Source organism: Rhinoraja longicauda, chromosome 19 (assembly GCF_053455715.1).
Source record: "Rhinoraja longicauda isolate Sanriku21f chromosome 19, sRhiLon1.1, whole genome shotgun sequence".
Lineage (NCBI taxonomy): Eukaryota > Metazoa > Chordata > Chondrichthyes > Rajiformes > Arhynchobatidae > Rhinoraja > Rhinoraja longicauda.
Window position 1 is genome coordinate 22,864,539 of NC_135971.1, and position 26,004 is coordinate 22,890,542.

Genomic DNA, 26,004 nt, shown 5'->3' on the forward strand with positions numbered 1-26,004 from the left:
CCGATTCTCCTGCCTTCTCCCCATAACCCCTGACACCCACATTGATCAAGAAATCTTCCTACACACACTAGGGACATTTTACAATTTTTAAAAACTTTAGTCAATAAACCGACAAACCTTTACGTTAGACTTTAGGGATACAATGCGGAAACAGGCCCTTCGGCCCACCGGGTCAATAGACAATAGACAATAGGTGCAGGAGGAGGCCATTCAGCCCTTCGAGCCTGTACGCACCGCCATTCAATGCGATCATGGCTGATCACTCTCAATCAGTACCCCGTTCCTGCCTTCTCCCCATACCCCCTCACTCCACTATCCTTAAGAGCTCCATCCAGCTCTCTCTTGAAAGCATCCAACGAACCGGCCTCCACTGCCTTCTGGGGCAGAGAATTCCACACCTTCACCACTCTCTGACTGAAAAAGTTCTTCCTCATCTCCGTTCTAAATGGCCTACCCCTTATTCTTAAACTGTGGCCCCTTGTTCTGGACTCCCCCAACATTGGGAACATGTTTCCTGCCTCTAACGTGTCCAATCCCCTAATTATCTTATATGTTTCAATAAGATCCCCCCTCATCCTTCTAAATCCATTCAATGTGATCATGGCTGATCATTCACAATCAGTACCCCGTTCCTGCCTTCTCCCCATACCCCCTGACTCCGCTATCCTTAAGAGCTCTATCCAGCTCTCTCTTGAATGCATTCAGAGAATTGGCCTTCACTGCCTTCTGAGGCAGAGAATTCCACAGATTCACAACTCTCTGACTGAAAAGGTTTTTCCTTAATTCCGTTCTAAATGGCCTACCCCTTATTCTTAAACTGTGGCCCCTTGGTTCTGGACTCCCCCAACATTGGGAACATGTTTCCTGCCTCTAACGTGTCCAACCCCTTAATAATCTTATACGTTTCGATAAGATCTCCTCTCATCCTTCTAAATTCCAGTGTATACAAGCCTAGCCGCTCCAGTCTTTCAACATACGACAGTCCCGCCATTCCGGGAATTAACCTAGTGAACCTACGCTGCACGCCCTCCATAGCAAGAATATCCTTCCTCAAATTTGGAGACCAAAACTGCACACAGTACTCCAGGTGCGGTCTCACTAGGGCCCTGTACAACTGCAGAAGGACCTCTTTGCTCCTATACTCAACTCCTCTTGTTATGAAGGCCAACATTCCATTGGCTTTCTTCATTGCCTGCTGTACCTGCATGCTTCCTTTCAGTGACTGATGCACTAGGACACCCAGATCTCGTTGTACGTCCCCTTTTCCTAACTTGACACCATTCAGATAATAATCTGCCTTCCTGTTCTTCCCCACCAAAGTGGATAACCTCACACTTGTCCACATTAAACTGCATCTGCCATGCATCCGCCCACTCACACAACCTGTCCAAGTCACCCTGCAACCTCATAGCATCTTCCTGACAGTTCACACTGCCACCCAGCTACCACCACGGTCAGGATCTTTGTTTAGTTCCACGCTGGCCATCGATCGCCCTTTCACACCGCTACCACCCAGTTCACACTACCGCCCAGCGATCCCCGCACACTAACACTATCCTACACACACTGGGGACAATTTACAATTTTACCCAAGTCAATTAACCGAGCGTGTGAGTAAACCGAAGCCCCCGGAGAAAACCCACGCAGGTCACAGGGAGAACCTGAGTCCACATTCCTGTCCAAATGTCTTTTAAACATTGCGAAGGTCCCTGACTCAACTACCTCCTCTGTCTCGTTCGATACACCCACCACTCTTTGTGTAAAATAGTTGTTCCTCAGGTTCAGTTTTAGTTTAGTTTCGTTTAGAGTTACTGCTTGGAAACAGGCCCTTCGGCCCACCAAGACTGTACCGACCAGCGATCCCCGCACACTAGTTTCATCCAGAGATACAGCGTGAAACAGGCCCTTCGGCCCACTGAGTCCGTGCCGACCAGCGATCAGCCATTCGAACTAGTTTAGTTTGGAGATACAGCGTGGAAACAGGCCCTTCGGCCCACTGAGTCCGTGCCGACCAGCGATCAGCCATTCGAACTAGTTTAGTTTGGAGATACAGCGTGGAAACAGGCCCTTCGCCCACTGAGTCCTTGCCGACCAGCGATCCCCGCGCACTAACACTAATACTAGCACTACACACACTAGGGACCATTTACAATTTTTAGAGAAGCCAAATTAACCTACAAACCTGTACGTCCTTGGAGCGCGGGAGGAAACCGGAGCACCCGGAGAAAACCCACGCAGGTCTCTGGGAGAACGTACAAACTCCGTACAGACGGCGCCCGTGGTCAGGATCTTTGTTTAGTTTCACGCCGGCCATCGATCGCCCTTTCACACCAAGTCATAGAGTGATACAGCGTGGGAAACAGGCCCTTCGGCCCAACTTGCCCACACCGGCCCGACAATGTCCCAGCTGCACTTGTCCCACCTGTCCACAGTTAATCTCCCTCCCCCCTCACCTTGAACCTATGTCCTCTGGTTCTTGTTGCTTTTGGACGGGAGGCCCCCTGGTGTGGGGGGGATCGCCGCGAGGGAGGGGTAGTGCAAAGGGGGGACCTGGCGCGGGGATAGTCTGTAACTTTGTCGGTGCCCTTTATGTGGCCACTCTTTGCATACCTTGGGAATGCAAGCAAAGAATTTCACCGTCACTGGTCACATGCGACAATAAATGGTATTCATTCATTTATTCATCCATTCAATAATTAATTCATCCATCCATCCATCCATTGATTGATTAACCACCGGGTGGCGCCGTCAGCGATGGCAGTCTCGCCAACAGTCTGCCTGTCCTTTCGTCTTTCTATTGTTATTTTTTAAAGTTTGTGTAAATTGTTCTCTGGTTTGTTTTATGTGGGGGATTAGGGGGAAACTTGTTTCCAATCTCTTACCTTGCCGGAGATGCGATTGTTTCCCCGGATCGTATCTCCGGTCGCTCTGCGGCCTAACATCGTGGGGCTGGCGGCCTTGCTCGGGACCGACTTTGAGCCCCACCGCGGGGCCTGGACTTACCATCGGAGCCTGCGATCCCTTGCCCAGGATCGACGCTCCAACCGCGGCCTGCGGACTTCACCATCGAGGAGCTGGCGGTCTCGGGTAGAGATTGATGTCGGGAAGCTCCAAACCACACGAGGTTCGACCAGCCCTGACCCGGGGTAGATCGCCCGGCGCGGGGGGGGGCTGAGATTCCCCCCCGATGCAGGAGCTTGATCGCCCCGACGCGGAGCGCCCAAACGCCACCGGCTACGGGAGCCAAGATCGTCCCGTCAACGGAAGGTTCGAGGCCCCCGAGAACAAAGAAGGGAAGAGACTGAACTCTTTTGTCACCTTCCATCACAGTGAGGAATGTGGAGGGGTCACTGTGGTGGATGTTCATGTTGACATGTATGTTGTGGGTCCTGTTGCTTTTTATTGGTGTGACTGTACGGCAAATGGAAATCCTCGTGTGTTGCAAAACATACTTGGCTAGTAAAGTGTGATTGTGGTTATGATTATTAATTCAATCATTCATTAATTCAATAATTAATTAATCCATCCATCCATTCTTTCATTCATTCTCTCATTCATTAACACACTCATTCATTCATTAACACACTCATTAATTAACACTCATTTATTCATTCATTAACACACTCATTCACTCCTTTAACACACTCATTCATTCATTAACAGACTCCTTAACACACTCATTCATTAACACACTCATTCATTAACACTCATTCAATAACACTCATTCATTATCACACTTTCACTAACACTCATTCATTAACACACTCATTCACTAACACACTCATTCACACACACTCATTCATTAACACACTCACTCATTCACACACTCAGTCATTAACACACTAATTCACTAACACACTCACTCATTCACACGCTCATTCATTAACACGCTCATTCATTAACACACTAATTCACGCACATTCATTAACACACTCATTCATTCATTAATACTCATTCATTAACACTCATTCGCGCATTCATTAACACTTATTCATTAACACTTTCACTCACACTCATTCATTAACACACTCATTCATCACACACATTCATTCATTATTCATGAACACACTCATTCATTAACACTCATTCACTAACACACTCATTCATCACACATTCATTCACATATTCATGAACACACTCATTCATGAACACACTCATTCATTCACACACTCATGAGTGTGAACTCATTCACACATTCATTCATTCACACACTCATTCCCGTGTGTACAAGAGCTTCGAGGAACACACACGCGGATGGAATGAAGACAATGACCAAGGTTTGGAAGACGAGACTGATTTTTTTTCCAGCAGTGCGCTTGTCAGAACGGGCCGAAGGGCCGGTGCGTACACACATAGCATCGAAGCACCACCAACATCCCCGCTGCTGGCCCTCAGTCGGCTGGGAGCCTTCGTCCATGTAGTGTTTCAGGGGGGTGCGGGGGCAGGAAAGACCCCCTGGGTTTGTGTTTGTAGTGACAACAGTCGGCCATTGTGGAAGACCTTCCCTGGTACCCTGATGGGACATCTTCCATTGACGCCAGGCGGCCCTCTGGGGAAGGTCTTCGCTCGTTGGCTGGCTCTGCGCTCTAGGGGGTGGGATGAGCGAGGGGGGGGGGGGGGGGTTGGGGTGGGGGAGGAAGGCACGTTTGGCCCCATAAGACACGGGATAGTCCACAGTTCCATTTGCTCTCCTCCAAGGCCTCATGGACACCAAGCATCTAAACATCTCCAACCGGGGAAGCATTGATCTGGTCAGTTAACCCGAGACGTCGCGAGAGGTGGACACTCTCTCTCTCCAGATGCTGCCTGACCAGCTGAGTGTTCCCAGCACCGTCTGATTATATTTTGGATTACGAGTTGCGCTTTGATTTTTTTAGATTTTTTTTTTAGATTTAGAGATACAGTGCGGAAACAGGCCCTTCGGCCCACCGGGTCCGTGCCGCCCAGCGATCCCCGCACACTAACACTATCCTACACACACACACTAGGGACAATTTCTACATTTGCCCAGTCAATTAACCTACAAACCCGCACGTCTTTGGAGTGTGGGAGGAAACCGAAGATCTCGGAGAAAACCCCACGCAGGTCACGGGGAGAACGTACAAACTCCGTACAGACGGCGCCCGTGGTCGGGATCGAACCCGGGTCTCCGGCGCTGGGAGGCGGCAACTCTACCGCCGCGCCACCCGCTTAGTTTAAAGGTGGACACACAAAGTGCTGGAGTGTCTCAGCGGGTCAGGCAGCATCTGTGGAGAACATGGGCAGGTGACGTTCCACAGAGTGCTGGAGTGTCTCAGCGGGTCGGGCAGCATCTGTGGAGAACATGGGCAGGTGACGTTTCACAGAGTGCTGGAGTAACTCAGCGGGTCAGGCAGCGTCTCTGGAGATAAAAGAACGGGTGATGTTTTGGGCTGTGGTGGACAAGACCAGCGATCCCCGCACACTAACACATTCCTCTCTCTCTCTCTCTCTGATGGGGGTCCTGGCCAGTTTGTAGCCCCTCCCTCCAGGCCCCCACCCTTCTGTGTGACTGCCCCTCTTCTAACCCGACCAGGTGCCGGGCGGGAAACAGTGGACAACCGAGACCCTGCTGGGAATTGGGAAGGACACTTCAAGGGGAGAGCTTTGGACCTGTGGCAAACGCCATCTTTGGTTTGGTTTGGCTTTAGAGATTCAGCGCGGAAACAGGCCCCTTCATCCCCGCGCCGACCAGCGAACACTAACACGAACACCGGGAACAATTTACAATTGGAGACCAAGGCGATTAACCTACAAAACCAGCGCGTCTTTGGAGTGTGGGAGGAGACCAGAGATCCAGGTGGAAACCCACGTGGGTCACGTACAAACTCCGTACGGACAGCGCCCGTGGTCGGGATGGAACTCGGGTCTCTGGCGCCGCGAGGCGGGGAGTCCATCCGCCTGACCGCACGTGTCAAAGGGATACCAAGCGATCTCGGGCCTTATCGCTTGGAGAACATGGCTGGAAGGGCCCCCGACCCGGAACGTCGCCTGTCCTCGTTCTCCGCAGGTGCTGCCCGACCCGCCGAGCTGCCCCCGGCGCTCAGTGTCCTGTCGTGTGTGTGTGTCAACCCGGCGTGAGTCCGGCGAGCGATCGGAAAGGAATTGAGGCCCTTCGGCCCATCGAGTCCCGCTCCGCCCTTCGATCAGGGCTTGCGTCGACTGGCACAGAGAGTGTCCTCGGATGGAATGGTCGGGAGACGTTCAAAGTCTTTCGCCACCTTCCTCTGCAGAGCCTTGGCTACAGACGATGTCCCCTCTCCCAGACAGTCATCCCGATCCGGACAAGCGGGCAATGGACGCTGGGGGTAGGCCCTTCGATCCCAGCACCGCCATTCAATGCGATCGCGGCCGACCATCCACAATCGGTGCCCCGTTCCTGCCTTCTCCCCACGACCCCTTGATTCCGTGAGCTCAACCTGCGGTAACTCTCTCTTGAAAACGTCCAGTGAATCGGCCGCCACTGCCCTCTGTGGCAGAGAATTCCACAGATTCACAACTCTCTGGGTGAAAAGGTTTTTCCTCATCTCAGTCCTAAATGGCCGACCCCTTATTCTTAAACTGTGTGTGTGACCCCCTGGTTCTGGACTCCCCCCAACATCGGGAACATTTTTCCTGCATCTAGCCTGTCCAATCCCTTTAAGAATTGTACATGTGTCTATAAGATCCCCTCTCGTCCTTCTGAACTCCAGTGAACACAAGCCCAGTCGACCCGTCCTTTCATCGTACGTCAGTCCCGCCATCCCGGGGATTAACCTGGTGAACCTACGCTGCACTGCCTCGATAGCAAGGACGTCCCTCCTCAAATTAGGAGACCAAAACTGCGCACAGTACTCCAGGTGCGGTCTCACCAGGGCCCTGTACAACTGCAGAAGGACCTCTTTGCTCCTATACTGAAAACTAGGAGACCAAAACTGCGCACAGTACTCCAGGTGCGGTCTCACCAGGGCCCTGTACAACCGCAGAAGGACCTCTTTGCTCCTATACTCAAACTAGGAGACCAAAACTGTACACAGTACTCCAGGTGCGGTCTCACCAGGGCCCTGTACAACTGCAGAAGGACCTCTTTGCTCCAATGCCCCTTAAATGAGGAACTCAGGAGTAGGAGTTGAGTGCACAAAGGGGTGGGCAACATTCTAAGCCTTCTGGGGTAAGGAGTGGGGTTGCCCGGGCAAGGACTACGTGCTATTCTGCGCCAGACTCCGCGGGCTTCCCCCGATCACGAGGAATTCTCTCCGAGGACACCTCACGGAGGCAGAGTCAGGCCAAGTTCAATCTCTACCCCCCTTCCTGCTCCCATCCCCCCCCCCCCCCCCCCCCCCCACCACCCCCTTCCAAATCCATGTGTCTCGACAGTGGGTGGGGGAGGGTCAAACCCAATGCCCTCTGGGATAGATAGGGTGGGGGTGGGGGAGAAAACTGGACAAGTTCCAGGTGTAACTTTGGCCCATCCAGTCTACTCCGCCATTCAATCGTGGCTGAACTATCTCTCCCCCCTGACCCCATTCTCCTACCTTCACCCCACAACCCCAGACGCCCGCACTGATCAAGAATCTGTCTCTCTCCGCCATTCGGCCCATCGAGTCCACCCCGCCATTCAATCATGGCTGATCTATCTCTCCTCCCTGACCCTGTTCTCCTGCCTTCTCCCCCTAAACCCTGACACACCCGCACTAATCAACAATCTATCTATCAGTCTGAAGAAGGGTCTCGACCCGAAACGTCACCCATTCCTTCTCTCCCGAGATGCTGCCTGACCCGCTGAGTTACTCCAGCACTTTGTGAATAAATCGATTTGTACCGGCATCTGCAGTTATTTTCTTATAGCTATCTATCTATCTCTGCCTTAAAAACTAATATCCACTGACTTGTGGCCTCCACAGCCCTCTGTGGCAATGAGTTCCACAGATTCACCACCCTCTTGACTGAAGAAATTCCTCCTCATCTCCTTCCCGAAAGGAACGCCCTTTAATTCTGAGGCCGTGCCCTCTAGTCCTAGACTCTCCCACCGGTGGGAACGTCCTCTCCACATCCACTCTATCCAGGCCGCTCTCTAGTCTGTACGTTTCAATGAGGCCCCCCCCTCTCATCCTTCTAAACTCCAGCGAGCGCAGGCCCAGTGCTTGACAAACGCTCGTCCTACGTTGTCTCTCCCCAACTCTCTCCCTCCAACATTGAACGGCCATGTTTCCCTCTGTCTCTCCCTGCTCCATCCAAAGGCCTTCGCTCCGTTTCGCCCTTCACGGACGCTGCCCGACCAGCCGAGGACCTTTACCTTCCTGCTTCTCGTGGCCGTCGTGAGGTGGAGCGGTGGGACTCGCAAGTCCGTCGGAGCAGAATCGGGCCATTCGGCCCATCTAGCCCACCCCGCCATTCAATGTGATCGTGGCTGATCATTCTCAATCAGTACCCCGTTCCTGCCTTCTCTCCGTACCCCCTGACTCCGCTATCCTTAAGAGCTCTATCCAGCTCTCTCTTGAATGCATTCAGAGAATTGGCCTCCACTGCCTTCTGAGGCAGAGAATTCCACAGACTCACAACTCTCTGACTGAAAAAGTTTTTCCTCGTCTCCGTTCAAATGTGGTCCCCCCTTCATGCTTCTAAACTCCAGCGAGTACAGGCCCAGTGCTCCCCATATGATCGCCCATCATCCTCCTGCGCTCCAAGGAATAGAGACCCAGCCTACATAGATCAAGAAATTATCCTACACACACTAGGGACATTTTACAATTGTTTAAAAACTTTAGTCAATAAACCGACAAACCTTTACTTTCGACTTTAGAGATTCAGCGCTGAAACAGGCCATTTGGCACACCGAGTCAATAGACAATAGACAACAGGTGCAGTAGGAGGCCATTCGGCCCTTCGAGCCAGCACCACCATTCAATGTGATCATGGCTGATCGTTCTCAATCAGTACCCCGTTCCTGCCTTCTCCCCATACCCCCTGACTCCGCTATCCTTAAGAGCTCTATCCAGCTCTCTCTTGAATGCATTCAGAGAATTGGACTCCACTGCCTTCTGAGGCAGAGAATTCCACAGATTTACAACTCTCTGACTGAAAAGGTTTTTCCTTAATTCCGTTCTAAATGGCCTATCCCTTATTCTTAAACTGTGGCCCCTTGTTCTGGACTCCCCCAACATTGGGAACATGTTTCCTGCCTCTAACGTGTCCAACCCCCTAATAATTTTATACGTTTCGATAAGATCCCCCCCTCATACTTCTAAATTCCAGTGTATACAAGCCTAGTCGCTCCAGTCTTTCAACATACGACAGTCCCGGCATTCCGGGAATTAACCTAGTAAATGCCCTCAATAGCAAGAATATCCTTCCTCAAATTTGGAGACCAAAACTGCACACAGTACTCCAGGTGCGGTCTCACTAGGGCCCTGTACAACTGCAGAAGGACCTCTTTGCTCCTATACTCAACTCCTCTTGTTATGAAGGCCAACATTCCATTGGCTTTCTTCACTGCCTGCTGTACCTGCATGCTTCCTTTCAGTGACTGATGCACTAGGACACCCAGATCACGTTGTACGTCCCCTTTTCCTAACTTGACACCATTCAGATAATAATCTGCCTTCCTGTTCTTCCCCACCAAAGTGGATAACCTCACACTTGTCCACATTAAACTGCATCCGCCCACTCACACAACCTGTCCAAGTCACCCTGCAACCTCATAGCATCTTCCTCACAGTTCACACTGCCACCCAGCTACCACCCACGGTCAGGATCTTTGTTTAGTTCCACGCTGGCCATCGATCGCCCTTTCACACCGCTACCACCCAGTTCACACTACCGCCCAGCGATCCCCGCACACTAACACTATCTTACACACACTGGGGACAATTTACAATTTTACCCAAGTCAATTAACCGAGCGTGTGAGTAAACCGGAGCTCCCGGAGAAAACCCACGCAGGTCACAGGGAGAACCTGAGTCCACATTCCTGTCCAAATGTCTTTTAAACATTGCAACGGTCCCTGCCTCAACTACCTCCTCTGTCTCGTTCGATACACCCACCACTCTTTGTGTAAAATAGTTGTTCCTCAGGTTCAGTTTTAGTTTAGTTTCGTTTAGAGTTACTGCTTGGAAACAGGCCCTTCGGCCCACCAAGACTGTACCGACCAGCGATCCCCGCACACTAGTTTCATCCAGAGATACAGCGTGGAAACAGGCCCTTCGGCCCACTGAGTCCGTGCCGACCAGCGATCAGCCATTCGAACTAGTTTAGTTTGGAGATACAGCGTGGAAACAGGCCCTTCGGCCCACTGAGTCCTTGCCGACCAGCGATCCCCGCGCACTAACACTAATACTAGCACTACACACACTAGGGACCATTTACAATTTTTAGAGAAGCCAAATTAACCTACAAACCTGTACGTCCTTGGAGCGCGGGAGGAAACCGGAGCACCCGGAGAAAACCCACGCAGGTCGCGGGGAGAACGTACAAACTCCGTACAGACGGCGCCCGTGGTCGGGATCTTTGTTTAGTTTCACGCCGGCCATCGATCGCCCTTTCACACCAAGTCATAGAGTGATACAGCGTGGAAACAGGCCCTTCGGCCCAACTTGCCCACACCGGCCCGACAATGTCCCAGCTGCACTTGTCCCACCTGTCCACAGTTAATCTCCCTCCCCCCTCACCTTGAACCTATGTCCTCTGGTTCTTGTTGCTTTTGGACGGGAGGCCCCCTGGTGTGGGGGGGATCGCCGCGAGGGAGGGGTAGGGCAAAGGGGGGACCTGGCGCGGGGATAGTCTGTAACTTTGTCGGTGCCCTTTATGTGGCCACTCTTTGCATACCTTGGGAATGCAAGCAAAGAATTTCACCGTCACTGGTCACATGCGACCATAAAATGGTATTCATTCATTAATTCATCCATTCAATAATTAATTCATCCATCCATCCATCCATTCATTGATTAACCACCGGGTGGCGACGTCAGCGATGGCAGTCTCGCCAACAGTCTGCCTGTCCTTTCGTCTTTCTATTGTTATTTTTTAAAGTTTGTGTTAATGTTCTCTGGTTTGTTTTATGTGGGGGATTAGGGGGAAACTTGTTCTCAATCTCTTACCTTGCCGGAGATGCGTTTGATTTCCGGATCGTATCTCCGGTCGCTCTGCGGCCTAACATCGTGGAGCTGGCGGCCTTGCTCAGGACCGACTTTGAGCCCCACCGCGGGGCCTGGACTTACCGTCGGAGCCTGCGATCCCTTGCCCGGGATCGACGCTCCAACCGCGGCCTGCGGACTTCACCATCGAGGAGCTGGCGGTCTCGGGTAGAGATTGATGTCGGGAAGCTCCAAACCACACGAGGTTTGACCAGCCCTGACCCGGGGTAGATCGCCCGGCGTGGGGGGGGCTGAGATTCCCCCCCGATGCGGGAGCTTGATCGCCCCGACGCGGAGCGCCCAAACGCCGCCGGCTACGGGAGCCAAGATCGTCCCGTCAACGGAAGGTTCGAGGCCCCCGAGAACAAAGAAGGGAAGAGACTGAACTATTTTTTTCGCCTTCCATCACAGTGAGGAATGTGGAGGGGTCACTGTGGGGGATGTTCATGTTAACATGTATGTTGTGGGTCCTGTTGCTTTTTATTGGTGTGACTGTACGGCAAATGGAATTCCTCGTGTGTTGCAAAACATACTTGGCTAGTAAAGTGTGATTGTGGTTATGATTATTAATTCAATTATTCATTAATTCAATCAATCATTAATTAATCCATCCATCCATTCTTTCATTCATTCTGTCATTCATTCACTCGTTCATTAACACACTCAGTAACACACATTCATTCATTGACACACTAATTCATTAACACTCATGTATTCATTAACACTCATTCATTCCTTTAACACACTCATTCATTCGATCATTCATTAACACACTCCTTAACACTCATTCCTTAACACATTCATTCATTCATTAACACACTCATTCACTAACACATTCATTCATTAACACACTCATCCATTAACACACTCATTCATTAATATTCATTCACTAACACTCATTCATTAACACACTTATTCACTCACACATTAACACACTCATTCACTAACACATTCATTCGTTAACACACTCATCCATTAACACACTCATTCATTAATATTCATTCACTAACTCATTCATTGACACACTTATTCACTCACACATTAACACACTCATTCACTCACACTCATTAACACATTCAAACACTTATTCATTAAAACACTCATTCACTGACACCCTCATTAACACTCATTCACTAACACCCTCAATAACACACTCATTCATTAACAAACTCATTCATTAACACTCATTCATTATCACCCTCATTAACACACTCATTCATTAACACACTCATTAACACACTCATTCACTAACACACACTCATTCATTAACACACTCATTCACTAACACACTCACTCATTCATTAACACACTCACTCATTCATTAACACACTCATTCATTCATTAACACATTCAATCACTTATTCATTAACACCCTCATTCATTAACACACTCATTCATTAACAAACTCATTCATTAATATTCATTAACACACTTATTCATTCATTAACACCCTCATTCATTAACACACACATTCATTAATGCACTCATTCATTAACACACTCATTCATTCACTCGTTCACACTCATTCACACACATACTCATTCATTAACACACTCACTCGTTCATTAACACACTCATTCACACACTCATTCATTAACACTCATTCATTCACACACCCACTTATTCACACACTCACTCATTCACACTCATTCATTCACACTCGTTCACTCACTCATTCATTCACACTCATTCATTCACACACTCATGAGTGTGAACTCATACACACATTCATTCATTCACACACTCATTCCCGTGTGTACAGGAGCCTCGAGGAACACACACGCGGATGGAATGAAGACAATGACCAAGGTTTGGAAGACGAGACTGATTTTTTTTCCAGCAGTGCGCTTGTCAGAACGGGCCGAAGGGCCGGTGCGTACACACATAGCATCGAAGCACCACCAACATCCCCGCTGCTGGCCCTCAGTCGGCTGGGAGCCTTCATCCATGTAGTGTTTCAGGGGGGTGCGGGGGCAGGAAAGACCCCCTGGGTTTGTGTTTGTAGTGACGACAGTCGGCCATTGTGGAAGACCTTCCCTGGTACCCTGATGGGACATCTTCCATTGACGCCAGGCGGCCCTCTGGGGAAGGTCTTCGCTCGTTGGCTGGCTCTGCGCTCTAGGGGGTGGGATGAGCGAGGGGGGGGGGGTGGTTGGGGTGGGGGAGGAAGGCACGTTTGGCCCCATAAGACACGGGATAGTCCACAGTTCCATTGGCTCTCCTCCAAGGCCTCATGGACACCAAGCATCTAAACATCTCCAACCGGGGAAGCATTGATCTGGTCAGTTAACCCGAGACGTCGCGAGAGGTGGACACTCTCTCTCTCCAGATGCTGCCTGACCAGCTGAGTGTTCCCTGCACCGTCTGATTTTATTTTGGATTTCGAGTTGCGCTTTGATTTTTTTAGATTTTTTTTTTAGATTTAGAGATACAGTGCGGAAACAGGCCCTTCGGCCCACCGGGTCCGTGCCGCCCAGCGATCCCCGCACACTAACACTATCCTACACACACACACTAGGGACAATTTCTACATTTGCCCAGCCAATTAACCTACAAACCCGCACGTCTTTGGAGTGTGGGAGGAAACCGAAGATCTCGGAGAAAACCCACGCAGGTCACGGGGAGAACGTACAACCTCCGTACAGACGGCGCCCGTGGTCGGGATCGAACCCGGGTCTCCGGCGCTGTGAGGCGGCAACTCTACCGCCGCGCCACCCGCTTAGTTTAAAGGTGGACACACAAAGTGCTGGAGTGTCTCAGCGGGTCGGGCAGCATCTGTGGAGAACATGGGTAGGTGACGTTTCACAGAGTGCTGGAGTAACTCAGCGGGTCGGGCAGCATCTGTGGAGAACATGGGCAGGGGACGTTTCACAGAGTGCTGGAGTAACTCAGCGGGTCAGGCAGCATCTGTGGAGATAAAAGAACAGGTGATGTTTTGGGCTGTGGTGGACAAGACCAGCGATCCCCGCACACTAACACATTCCTCTCTCTCTCTCTCTCTGATGGGGGTCCTGGCCAGTTTGTAGCCCCTCCCTCCACGCCCCCACCCTTCTGTGTGACTGCCCCTCTTCTAACCCGACCAGGTGCCGGGCAGGAAACAGTGGACAACCGAGACCCTGCTGGGAATTGGGAAGGACACTTCAAGGGGAGAGCTTTGGACCTGTGGCAAACGCCATCTTTGGTTTGGTTTGGCTTTAGAGATTCAGCGCGGAAACAGGCCCCTTCATCCCCGCGCCGACCAGCGAACACTAACACGAACACCGGGAACAATTTACAATTGGAGACCAAGGCGATTAACCTACAAAACCAGCGCGTCTTTGGAGTGTGGGAGGAGACCAGAGGTCCAGGTGGAAACCCACGTGGGTCACGTACAAACTCCGTACGGACAGCGCCCGTGGTCGGGATGGAACCCGGGTCTCTGGCGCCGTGAGGCGGGGAGTCCATCCGCCTGACCGCACGTGTCAAAGGGATACCAAGCAATCTCGGGCCTTATCGCTTGGAGAACATGGATGGAAGGGCCCCCGACCCGGAACGTCACCTGCCCTCGTTCTCCGCAGGTGCTGCCCGACCCGCCGAGCTGCCCCGGCGCTCAGTGTCCTGTCGTGTGTGTGTGTCAACCCGGCGTGAGTCCGGCGAGCGATCGGAATGGAAGCGAGGCCCTTCGGCCCATCGAGTCCCGCTCTGCCCTTCGATCAGGGCTTGCGTCGACTGGCACAGAGAGTGTCCTCGGATGGAATGGTCGGGAGACGTTCAAAGTCTTTCGCCACCTTCCTCTGCAGAGCCTTGGCTACAGACGATGTCCCCTCTCCCAGACAGTCATCCCGATCCGGACAAGCGGGCAATGGACGCTGGGGGTAGGCCGCTCGGCCCTTCGAGCCCAGCGCCGCCATTCAATGCGATCGCGGCCGACCATCCACAATCGGTGCCCCGTTCCTGCCTTCTCCCCACGACCCCTTGATTCCGTTAGCTCAACCTGCGGTAACTCTCTCTTGAAAACGTCCAGTAAATCGGCCTCCACTGCCCTCTGTGGCAGAGAATTCCACAGATTCACAACTCTCTGGGTGAAAAAGATTTTCCTCATCTCAGTCCTAAATGGCCGACCCCTTATTCTTAAACTGTGTGTGTGACCCCCTGGTTCTGGACTCCCCCCAACATCGGGAACATTTTTCCTGCATCTAGCCTGCCCAATCCCTTTAAGAATTGTACATGTGTCTATAAGATCCCCTCTCGTCCTTCTGAACTCCGGTGAACACAAGCCCAGTCGACCCGTCCTTTCATCGTATGTCAGTCCCGCCACCCCGGGGATTAACCTGGTGAACCTACGCTGCACTGCCTCGATAGCAAGGACGTCCCTCCTCAAATTAGGAGACCAAAACTGCGCACAGTACTCCAGGTGCGGTCTCACCAGGGCCCTGTACAACTGCAGAAGGACCTCTTTGCTCCTATACTGAAAACTAGGAGACCAAAACTGCGCACAGTACTCCAGGTGCGGTCTCACCAGGGCCCTGTACAACTGCAGAAGGACCTCTTTGCTCCTATACTCAAACTAGGAGACTAAAACTGTACACAGTACTCCAGGTGCGGTCTCACTAGGGCCCTGTACAACTGCAGAAGGACCTCTTTGCTCCAATGCCCCTTAAATGAGGAACTCAGGAGTAGGAGTTGAGTGCACAAAGGGGTGGGCAACATTCTAAGCCTTCTGGGGTAAGGAGTGGGGTTGCCCGGGCAGGGACTACGTGCTATTCTGCGCCAGACTCCGCGGGCTTCCCCCCGATCGCGAGGAATTCTCTCCGAGGACACCTCACGCAGGCAGAGTCAGGCCGAGTTCAATCTCTACCCCCCTTCCTGCTCCCATCCCGCACCCCCCCCCCCCCCCCCCACCCCCTTCCAAATCCATGTGTCTCGACAGTGGGTGGGGGGGAGGGTCAAACCCAATGCCCTCTGGGATAGATAGGGTGGGGGTGGGGGAGAAAACTGGACAAGTTCCAGGTGTAACTTTGGCCCATCCAGTCTACTCCGCCATTCAATCGTGGCTGATCTATCTTTCCCCCCTGACCCCATTCTCCTGCCTTCACCCCACAACCCCAGACGCCCGCACTGATCAAGAATCTGTCTCTCTCCGCCATTCGGCCCATCGAGTCCACCCCGCCATTCAATCGTGGCTGATCTATCTCTCCCCCCTGACCCCGTTCTCCTGCCTTCTCCCCCTAAACCCTGACACACCCGCACTGATCAAGAATCTATCTATCAGTCTGAGGAAGGGTCTCGACCCGAAACGTCACCCATTCCTTCTCTCCCGAGATGCTGCCTGACCCGCTGAGTTACTCCAGCACTTTGTGAATAAATCGATTTGTACCGGCGTCTGCAGTTATTTTCTTATAGCTATCTATCTATCTCTGCCTTAAAAACTAATATCCACTGACTTGTGGCCTCCACAGCCCTCTGTGGCAATGAGTTCCACAGATTCACCACCCTCTTGACTGAAGAAATTCCTCCTCATCTCCTTCCGAAAGGAACGCCCTTTAATTCTGAGGCCGTGCCCTCTAGTCCTAGACTCTCCAACCGGTGGAAACGTCCTCTCCACATCCACTCTATCCAGGCCGCTCTCTAGTCTGTACGTTTCAATGAGGCCCCCCCCCTCTCATCCTTCTAAACTCCAGCGAGTGCAGGCCCAGTGCTTGACAAACGCTCGTCCTACGTTGTCTCCCCAACTCTCTCCCTCCAACATTGAACGGCCATGTTTCTCTCTGTCTCTCTCCTTCGGCCCACTGAGTCCTTGCCGACCAGCGATCCCCGCGCACTAACACTAATACTAGCACTACACACACTAGGGACCATTTACAATTTATAGAGAAGCCAAATTAACCTACAAACCTGTACGTCCTTGGAGCGCGGGAGGAAACCGGAGCACCCGGAGAAAACCCACGCAGGTCGCGGGGAGAACGTACAAACACCGTACAGACGGCGCCCGTGGTCAGGATCTTTGTTTAGTTTCACGCCGGCCATCGATCGCCCTTTCACACCAAGTCATAGAGTGATACAGCGTGGAAACAGGCCCTTCGGCCCAACTTGCCCACACCGGCCCGACAATGTCCCTGCTGCACTTGTCCCACCTGTCCACAGTTAATCTCCCTCCCCCCTCACCTTGAACCTATGTCCTCTGGTTCTTGTTGCTTTTGGACGGGAGGCCTCCTGGTGTGGGGGGGATCGCCGCGAGGGAGGGGTAGGGCAAAGGGGGGACCTGGCGCGGGGATAGTCTGTAACTTTGTCGGTGCCCTTTATGTGGCCACTCTTTGCATACCTTGGGAATGCAAGCAAAGAATTTCACCGTCACTGGTCACATGCGACAATAAAGTGGTATTCATTCATTCAATTATTCATTAATTCATCCATTCAATAATTAATTATTCCATCCATCCATTGATTGATTAACCACCGGGTGGCGACGTCAGCCATGGCAGTCTCGCCAACGGTCTGCCTGTCCTTTCGTCTTTCTATTGTTATTTTTTAAAGTTTGTGTTAATGTTCTCTGGTTTGTTTTATGTGGGGGATTAGGGGGAAACTTGTTCTCAATCTCTTACCTTGCCGGAGATGCGATTGTTTCCCGGATCGTATCTCCGGTCGCTCTGCGGCCTAACATCGTGGAGCTGGCGGCCTTGCTCGGGACCGACTTTGAGCCCCACCGCGGGGCCTGGACTTACCGTCGGAGCCTGCGATCCCTTGCCCGGGATCGACGCTCCAACCGCGGCCTGCGGACTTCACCATCGAGGAGCTGGCGGTCTCGGGTAGAGATTGATGTCGGGAAGCTCCAAACCACACGAGGTTCGACCAGCCTTGACCCGGGGTAGATCGTCCGGCACGGGGGAGCTGAGATTCCCCCCCGATGCAGGAGCTTGATCGCCCCGACGCGGAGCGCCCAAACGCCACTGGCTACGGGAGCCAAGATCGTCCCGTCAACGGAAGGTTCGAGGCCCCCCCCGAGAACAAAGAAGGGAAGAGACTGAACTATTTTGTCGCCTTGCATCACAGTGAGGAATGTGGAGGGGTCACTGTGGGGGATGTTCATGTTAACATGTATGTTGTGGGTCCTGTTGCTTTTTATTGGTGTGACTGTACGGCAAATGGAAATCCTCGTGTGTTGCAAAACATACTTGGCTAGTAAAGTGTGGTTGTGGTTATGATTATTAATTCAATCATTCATTAATTCAATCAATCATTAATTAATCCATCCATCCATTCTTTCATTCATTCTGTCATTCATTCACTCGTTCATTAACACACTCAGTAACACACATTCATTCATTAACACACTAATTCATTAACACTCATGTATTCATTAACACTCATTCATTCCTTTAACACACTCATTCATTCGATCATTCATTAACACACTCCTTAACACTCATTCCTTAACACATTCATTAACACACTCATTCACTAACACATTCATTCATTAACACACTCATCCATTAACACACTCATTCATTAATATTCATTCACTAACACTCATTCATTAACACACTTATTCACTCACACATTAACACACTCATTCACTAACACATTCATTCGTTAACACACTCATCCATTAACACACTCATTCATTAATATTCATTCACTAACTCATTCATTGACACACTTATTCACTCACACATTAACACACTCATTAACACATTCAATCACTTATTCATTAAAACACTCATTCACTGACACCCTCATTAACACTCATTCACTAACACCCTCAATAACACACTCATTCATTAACAAACTCATTCATTAACACTCATTCATTAACACCCTCATTAACACACTCATTCACTAACACACACTCATTCATTAACACACTCATTAACACACTCATTCACTAACACACACTCATTCATTAACACACTCATTCACTAACACACTCACTCATTCATTAACACACTCACTCATTCATTAACACACTCATTCATTCATTAACACATTCAATCACTTATTCATTAACACCCTCATTCATTAACACACTTATTCATTAACAAACTCATTCATTAATATTCATTAACACACTTATTCATTCATTAACACCCTCATTCATTAACACACACATTCATTAATGCACTCATTCATTAACACACTCATTCATTCATTCGTTCACACTCATTCACACACATACTCATTCATTAACACACTCACTCGTTCATTAACACACTCATTCACACACTCATTCATTAACACTCATTCATTCACACACCCACTCATTCACACACTCACTCATTCACACTCATTCATTCACACACTCGTTCACTCACTCATTCATTCACACTCATTCATTCACACACTCATGAGTGTGAACTCATACACACATTCATTCATTCACACACTCATTCCCGTGTGTACAAGTGCCTCGAGGAACACACACGCGGATGGAATGAAGACAATGACCAAGGTTTGGAAGACGAGACTGATTTTTTTTCCAGCAGTGCGCTTGTCAGAACGGGCCGAAGGGCCGGTGCGTACACACATAGCATCGAAGCACCACCAACATCCCCGCTGCTGGCCCTCAGTCGGCTGGGAGCCTTCATCCATGTAGTGTTTCAGGGGGGTGCGGGGGCAGGAAAGACCCCCTGGGTTTGTGTTTGTAGTGACAACAGTCGGCCATTGTGGAAGACCTTCCCTGGTACCCTGATGGGACATCTTCCATTGACGCCAGGCGGCCCTCTGGGGAAGGTCTTCGCTCGTTGGCTGGCTCTGCGCTCTAGGGGGTGGGATGAGCGAGGGGGGGGGGGGGGGGTTGGGGTGGGGGAGGAAGGCACGTTTGGCCCCATAAGACACGGGATAGTCCACAGTTCCATTGGCTCTCCTCCAAGGCCTCATGGACACCAAGCATCTAAACATCTCCAACCGGGGAAGCATTGATCTGGTCAGTTAACCCGAGACGTCGCGAGAGGTGGACACTCTCTCTCTCCAGATGCTGCCTGACCAGCTGAGTGTTCCCTGCACCGTCTGATTATATTTTGGATTACGAGTTGCGCTTTGATTTTTTTAGATTTTTTTTTTAGATTTAGAGATACAGAGCGGAAACAGGCCCTTCGGCCCACCGGGTCCGTGCCGCCCAGCGATCCCCGCACACTAACACTATCCTACACACACACTAGGGACAATTTCTACATTTGCCCAGTCAATTAACCTACAAACCCGCACGTCTTTGGAGTGTGGGAGGAAACCGAAGATCTCGGAGAAAACCCCACGCAGGTCACGGGGAGAACGTACAAACTCCGTACAGACGGCGCCCGTGGTCGGGATCGAACCCGGGTCTCCGGCGCTGGGAGGCGGCAACTCTACCGCCGCGCCACCCGCTTAGTTTAAAGGTGGACACACAAAGTGCTGGAGTGTCTCAGCGGGTCGGGCAGCATCTGTGGAGAACATGGGCAGGTGACGTTTCACAGAGTGCTGGAGTAACTCAGCGGGTCAGGCAGCATCTCTGGAGATAAAAGAACGGGTGATGTTTTGGGCTGGGGTGGACAAGACCAGCGATCCCCGCACACTAACACATTCCTCTCTCTCTCTCTCTCTGATGGGGGTCCTGGCCAGTTTGTAGCCCCTCCCTCCACGCCCCCACCCTTCTGTGTGACTGCCCCTCTTCTAACCCGACCAGGTGCCGGGCGGGAAACAGTGGACAACCGAGACCCTGCTGGGAATTGGGAAGGACACTTCAAGGGGAGAGCTTTGGACCTGTGGCAAACGCCATCTTTGGTTTGGTTTGGCTTTAGAGATTCAGCGCGGAAACAGGCCCCTACATCCCCGCGCCGACCAGCGAACACTAACACGAACACCGGGAACAATTTACAATTGGAGACCAAGGCGATTAACCTACAAAACCAGCGCGTCTTTGGAGTGTGGGAGGAGACCAGAGATCCAGGTGGAAACCCACGTGGGTCACGTACAAACTCCGTACGGACAGCGCCCGTGGTCGGGATGGAACCCGGGTCTCTGGCGCCGTGAGGCGGGGAGTCCATCCGCCTGACCGCACGTGTCAAAGGGATACCAAGCGATCTCGGGCCTTATCGCTTGGAGAACATGGCTGGACGGGCCTCCGACCCGGAACGTCGCCTGTCCTCGTTCTCCGCAGGTGCTGCCCGACCCGCCGAGCTGCCCCGGCGCTCAGTGTCCTGTCGTGTGTGTGTGTCAACCCGGCGTGAGTCCGGCGAGCGATCGGAAAGGAATTGAGGCCCTTCGGCCCATCGAGTCCCGCTCCGCCCTTCGATCAGGGCTTGCGTCGACTGGCACAGAGAGTGTCCTCGGATGGAATGGTCGGGAGACGTTCAAAGTCTTTCGCCACCTTCCTCTGCAGAGCCTTGGCTACAGACGATGTCCCCTCTCCCAGACAGTCATCCCGATCCGGACAAGCGGGCAATGGACGCTGAGGGTAGGCCGCTCGGCCCTTCGAGCCCAGCGCCGCCATTCAATGCGATCGCGGCCGACCATCCACAATCGGTGCCCCGTTCCTGCCTTCTCCCCACGACCCCTTGATTCCGTGAGCTCAACCTGCGGTAACTCTCTCTTGAAAACGTCCAGTGAATCGGCCGCCACTGCCCTCTGTGGCAGAGAATTCCACAGATTCACAACTCTCTGGGTGAAAAGGTTTTTCCTCATCTCAGTCCTAAATGGCCGACCCCTTATTCTTAAACTGTGTGTGTGACCCCCTGGTTCTGGACTCCCCCCAACATCGGGAACATTTTTCCTGCATCTAGCCTGTCCAATCCCTTTAAGAATTGTACATGTGTCTATAAGATCCCCTCTCGTCCTTCTGAACTCCAGTGAACACAAGCCCAGTCGACCCGTCCTTTCATCGTACGTCAGTCCCGCCATCCCGGGGATTAACCTGGTGAACCTACGCTGCACTGCCTCGATAGCAAGGACGTCCCTCCTCAAATTAGGAGACCAAAACTGCGCACAGTACTCCAGGTGCGGTCTCACCAGGGCCCTGTACAACTGCAGAAGGACCTCTTTGCTCCTATACTGAAAACTAGGAGACCAAAACTGCGCACAGTACTCCAGGTGCGGTCTCACCAGGGCCCTGTACAACCGCAGAAGGACCTCTTTGCTCCTATACTCAAACTAGGAGACCAAAACTGTACACAGTACTCCAGGTGCGGTCTCACCAGGGCCCTGTACAACTGCAGAAGGACCTCTTTGCTCCAATGCCCCTTAAATGAGGAACTCAGGAGTAGGAGTTGAGTGCACAAAGGGGTGGGCAACATTCTAAGCCTTCTGGGGTAAGGAGTGGGGTTGCCCGGGCAAGGACTACGTGCTATTCTGCGCCAGACTCCGCGGGCTTCCCCCGATCACGAGGAATTCTCTCCGAGGACACCTCACGGAGGCAGAGTCAGGCCAAGTTCAATCTCTACCCCCCTTCCTGCTCCCATCCCCCACCCCCCCCCCCCCCACCCCCTTCCAAATCCATGTGTCTCGACAGTGGGTGGGGGAGGGTCAAACCCAATGCCCTCTGGGATAGATAGGGTGGGGGTGGGGGAGAAAACTGGACAAGTTCCAGGTGTAACTTTGGCCCATCCAGTCTACTCCGCCATTCAATCGTGGCTGATCTATCTCTCCCCCCTGACCCCGTTCTCCTACCTTCACCCCACAACCCCAGACGCCCGCACTGATCAAGAATCTGTCTCTCTCCGCCATTCGGCCCATCGAGTCCACCCCGCCATTCAATCATGGCTGACCCATCTCTCCCTCCCGACCCCGTTCTCCTGCCTTCTCCCCCTAAACCCTGACACACCCGCACTGATCAACAATCTATCTATCAGTCTGAAGAAGGGTCTCGACCCGAAACGTCACCCATTCCTTCTCTCCCGAGATGCTGCCTGACCCGCTGAGTTACTCCAGCACTTTGTGAATAAATCGATTTGTACCGGCGTCTGCAGTTATTTTCTTATATCTATCTATCTATCTCTGCCTTAAAAACTAATATCCACTGACTTGTGGCCTCCACAGCCCTCTGTGGCAATGAGTTCCACAGATTCACCACCCTCTTGACTGAAGAAATTCCTCCTCATCTCCTTCCGAAAGGAACGCCCTTTAATTCTGAGGCCGTGCCCTCTGGTCCTAGACTCTCCCACTAGTAGAAACATCCTCTCCACATCCACTCTATCCAGGCCGCTCACTATTCTGTACGTTTCAATGAGGCCCCCCCCTCTCATCCTTCTAAACTCCAGCGAGCGCAGGCCCAGTGCTTGACAAACGCTCGTCCTACGTTGTCTCCCCAACTCTCTCCCTCCAACATTGAACGGCCATGTTTCTCTCTGTCTCTCCCTGCTCCATCCAAAGGCCTTCGCTCCGTTTCGCCCTTCACGGACGCTGCCCGACCAGCCGAGGACCTTTACCTTCCTGCTTCTCGTGGCCGTCGTGAGGTGGAGCGGTGGGACTCACAAGTCCGTCGGAGCAGAATCGGGCCATTCGGCCCATCTAGCCCACCCCGCCATTCAATGTGATCGTGGCTGATCACTCTCAATCAGTACCCCGTTCCTGCCTTCTCCCCATACCCCCCTGACTCCGCTATCCTTAAGAGCTCTATCTAACTCTTTCTCTTGAATGCATTCAGAGAATTGGCCTCCACTGCCTTCTGAGGCAGAGAATTCCACAGATTCACAACTCTCTGACTGAAAAAGATTTTCCTCGTCTCCGTTCTAATGAGGTCCCCCCCTTCATGCTTCTAAACTCCAGCGAGTACAGGCCCAGTGCTCCCCATATGATCGCCCATCATCCTCCTGCGCTCCAAGGAATAGAGACCCAGCCTACATAGGTACAGGGGCAAGAGGTTCATTCGGCCCATCGAGCCACCTCCTCCAGTTTAAATTCCACTTGGAATATTTTGGAGGACCAAGAACCCAAGAATCACCAATCAATGTGATCATGGCCGATCGTCCACAATCAGTACCTGCCTTCTCCCCATATCCCTTGATTCCGCTAGCCCCATGAGCTCTATCTAACCCTCTAACTTGAAAGCCTCCAGTGAATTGGGCTCCGCTGCCTTCCGAGGCAGAGGATCCCACAGATTCACAACCCTCTGGGTGAAAAAGTTCTTCCTCATCTCAGTCCTGAATGGCCGACCCCTTATTCCCAGACCGGCTCTGGATGGCTGCCGCAAGCTCTCCCTGCTCCGACCTCTCCCTGTGGCTCGAGCCCCTCGAGCCGAAGCTAGAACAGGGACCTGGCGATCTTCAGACCCTTGCTCCTGATCTTCGGGAAGGGCGATCCGTGCTCGGCCTTGGGTTTGGGAGACGGAGGTCCCTTCTTCCTGAGGAGGAAGTCTACGCTGCCGACCGCCATGGCGTAGAAGACGTTGGCGTTGTGGGGGACGGTGAACTCTGTGGGAAGGGAGAGGCGGAGGGAGGTCAGGTTTTGGGGCGGAGACCAGGAGAAGCCAGGCCTCCAGTCCCGTTCAGAGATCCCAGCGCGAAAACAGGCCCTTCTGCCCACCCGATCCAAACTCACGTTCTACCTCATCCCACTTTCCCATCCACTCCGGACACACACACACACACACACACACACACACACACACACACACACACACGCACACACGCACGCACACACGCACACCCACACGCACGCACGCACACACACACACACACACACACACAAGGGGGGGCACGTCACAGAGGGGCCGATTATCCAGAGGGTGGTCACGGTGGCGCAGCGGTAGAGTTTTTAGATTTTTAGAGATACAGCGCGGAAACAGGCCCTTCGGCCCACCGAGTCCGTGCCGCCCAGCGATCCCCGCACACTAACACTATCCTACACCCACTAGGGACAATTTTCACATTTACCCAGTCAATTAACCTGCGAACCTGTACGTCTTAGGAGTGCGGGAGGAAACCGAAGATCTCGGAGAAAACCCGCGCAGGTCACGGGGAGAACGTACAAACTCCGTACAGACGGCGCCCGTAGTCAGGATCGAACCAGAGTCTCCGGCGCTGCATTCGCTGTAAGGCGGCAACTCTACCGCTGTGCCACCGTGCCGCCTTGCAGTGCTTGCAGCGCCGGAGACCCGGGTTCGATCCCGACCACAGGCGCAGTCTGTATGGAGTTTGTACGTTCTCCCTGTGACCTGCGTGGGTTTTCTGCGAGATCTTCGGTTTCCTCCCACACTCCAAAGACGCGCAGGTTCGTAGGTTAATTGGCTTGGTATAAATGTAAAAATTGTCCTGAGTGTGTGTAGGATAGTGTAAGTGTGTGTAGGGTAGTGTAAGTGTGTGTTGGACAGTGTAAGTGTGTGTCAGATAGTGTAAGTGTGTGTCAGATAGTGTAAGTGTGTGTGTAGGATAGTGTAAGTGTGTGTCGGATAGCGTGAGTGTGTGTCGGATAGTGTTAGTGTGTGTCGGATAGTGTAAGTGTGTGTAGGATAGTGTAAGTGTGTGTAGGATAGTGTAAGTGTGTGTAGGATAGTGTAAGTGTGTGTAGGATAGTGTAAGTGAGTGTAGGATAGAGTGTGTGTGTGTAGGATAGTGTAAGTGTGTGTCGGATAGAGTAAGTGTGTGTCGGATAGTGTAAGTGTGTGTGTCGGATAGTGTAAGTGTGTGTGTCAGATAGTGTAAGTGTGTGTAGGATAGTGTAAGTGTGTGTAGGATAGCGTGAGTGCGTGTCGGATAGTGTTAGTGTGTGTTGGATAGTGTAAGTGTGTGTAGGATAGTGTAAGTAAGTGTAGGATAGTGTAAGTGTGTGTAGGATAGTGTAAGTGTGTGTAGGATAGAGTGAGTGTGTGTAGGATAGTGTAAGTGTGTGTCAGATAGAGTAAGTGTGTGTCGGATAGTGTAAGTGTGTGTCGGATAGTGTTAGTGTGTGTCGGATAGTGTAAGTGTGTGTAGGATAGTGTAAGTGTGTGTAG

The 26,004-nt window shown here is 51.9% G+C and overlaps 1 protein-coding gene across 1 annotated transcript in view; it reads right to left on the reverse strand.

The window, feature by feature from the left end:
* Window positions 1-19,585: 19,585 nt before the first annotated feature.
* LOC144603197 (ral guanine nucleotide dissociation stimulator-like 2) overlaps window positions 19,586-26,004 on the reverse strand; it is a 10,885-nt gene continuing 4,466 nt past the window's right edge. The window contains exon 2 of the mRNA XM_078416377.1: window positions 19,586-24,484. Within this exon, the coding sequence (XP_078272503.1) occupies window positions 24,315-24,484 (170 nt within the window). The 3' untranslated portion in view covers window positions 19,586-24,314. The remainder of the gene's footprint in view (window positions 24,485-26,004) is intronic.